Raw genomic sequence first — 1,599 nt, forward strand, 5'->3', positions numbered from 1 at the left:
GTAGCACAAATATGAGCTACTGCTGAGGTTTCTTTTTTTTCTTTTCTTTTTTTTTTTTTTTTTTTTTGCTTCATATACCACAGGATAACCTCTCTGTGACTTATACCATGATGGATATCAGATCCTGGAGGAAATCCTTCTATTTATTTATTATTCATTTAATACTCATGATATAATTTTGTAAAAAGTTCCTATAAACTACTGAACAATGGCAATTTGGAATCACACAAGTGTGAAAGAATTCATACTGGTTGGCTTAACAGAAAATCCTAATTGGGAGGTTCCCCTCTTCTTGCTTTTCAGTCTAGTTTATCTTGTCATTCTTGTGGGTAATTGGGGGATGATTATCTTGATCTGGCTGAATGCCCAACTTCACACTCCAATGTACTTCTTCCTTAGTAACCTTTCTTTCTGTGACATCTGCTACTCTACTGTTTTTGCTCCTAAGATGTTGGTTAACTTCCTATCAAAATGCAAATCCAGTACATTCTTTGCCTGTGTTCTACAGAGTTTCTTTTTTGCAGTTTATGTAACTACAGAAGGCATCCTTCTGTCTATGATGGCTTATGATCGATATGTGGCAATCACAAACCCCTTAATGTATACAGTTATTATGACTCACAGCATCTGCACTCAGATGGTTCTGGCATGTTATTTGGGTGGCCTCATTAATTCCTTGACTCACACAATTGGTCTACTCAGACTGGACTTCTGTGGTCCAAACATTGTGAATCATTTCTTCTGTGACATCCCTCCTCTTTTAAAGCTTTCATGCTCTGATGCACACATCAATGAGATGTTGCTTTTGGTCTTCTCTGGAGTTATTGCTATTTTCACTTTTATCATTATCATCGTGTCCTATAGCCACATTATCGTTGCTATTCTGAGAATCCGCTCAGTAGAGGGGAGGCACAAAGCCTTCTCTACTTGTGCTTCACACCTGACAGCTGTGACATTATTTTATGGTTCTGTAGCTTTTAGCTACATCCAGCCAAGCTCTCAGTACTCCTTGGAACAGGAAAAAATCTCTGCTGTGTTTTATACTTTGATCATCCCTATGCTGAACCCTCTGATTTACAGCTTGAGGAACAAGGATGTAAAGGAGGCAGCAAAGAAGTCAATTTGTATGGAGAGGAACAACTCTTGACACTGTCCTTTCTCTGATTCTGCAACTGTGATGTGAATCTTCAGAGTAACTTCATGGAAAATTATCAATTACTTATACGGGTCAGATAAAATTTTATAGCAAAATATTTTTAGTGATTCTTATTAATGGATACTATATTTTCTCAGAGAAAACTTTAAAAAAAAAGGTCCCTAATGGCAGGACTTTCATGAATCCTTTCACATGGGTCTACAAAGTTTCTGTAAAGCAGAAATGATTATCTCCCATTTTGTACACAATTTTAAAAGCATGCTAAATGGCTGAATAAAAATGTAGCTGATAACTCAATGTTTATATAATCCAGTATCCATAAAATACCTGTGTTATGGCAATTTGTTTGGCTTGCAAATTTCACTGAAGAGTTGAAACCAAATTATTAGACAAGGAAGGAAGGAAACAGCTCAGCACAAGAAAATATACATGTTTAGCTATTA

At 36.3% G+C, this 1,599-nt stretch overlaps 1 protein-coding gene across 1 annotated transcript; it reads left to right on the forward strand.

Moving 5' to 3' along the window:
• The first annotated feature begins 208 nt into the window (after positions 1-208).
• On the forward strand, positions 209-1,147 carry LOC127222034 (olfactory receptor 1052). Its single transcript, XM_051183947.1, has one exon. The coding sequence runs from the start codon at positions 209-211 to the stop codon at positions 1,145-1,147; it is 939 nt and encodes a 312-aa protein (XP_051039904.1).
• Positions 1,148-1,599: the final 452 nt, after the last annotated feature.

The sequence above is a fragment of the Phodopus roborovskii genome, unplaced genomic scaffold (genome assembly GCF_943737965.1).
Source record: "Phodopus roborovskii unplaced genomic scaffold, PHOROB, whole genome shotgun sequence".
Classification (NCBI taxonomy): Eukaryota; Metazoa; Chordata; class Mammalia; order Rodentia; family Cricetidae; genus Phodopus; species Phodopus roborovskii.

What these genes read in the sequence shown, in the direction of transcription:
- LOC127222034 (XM_051183947.1), top strand. Translation starts at nt 209, where the DNA reads ATGGCAATTTGGAATCACACAAGTGTGAAAGAATTCATACTGGTTGGC.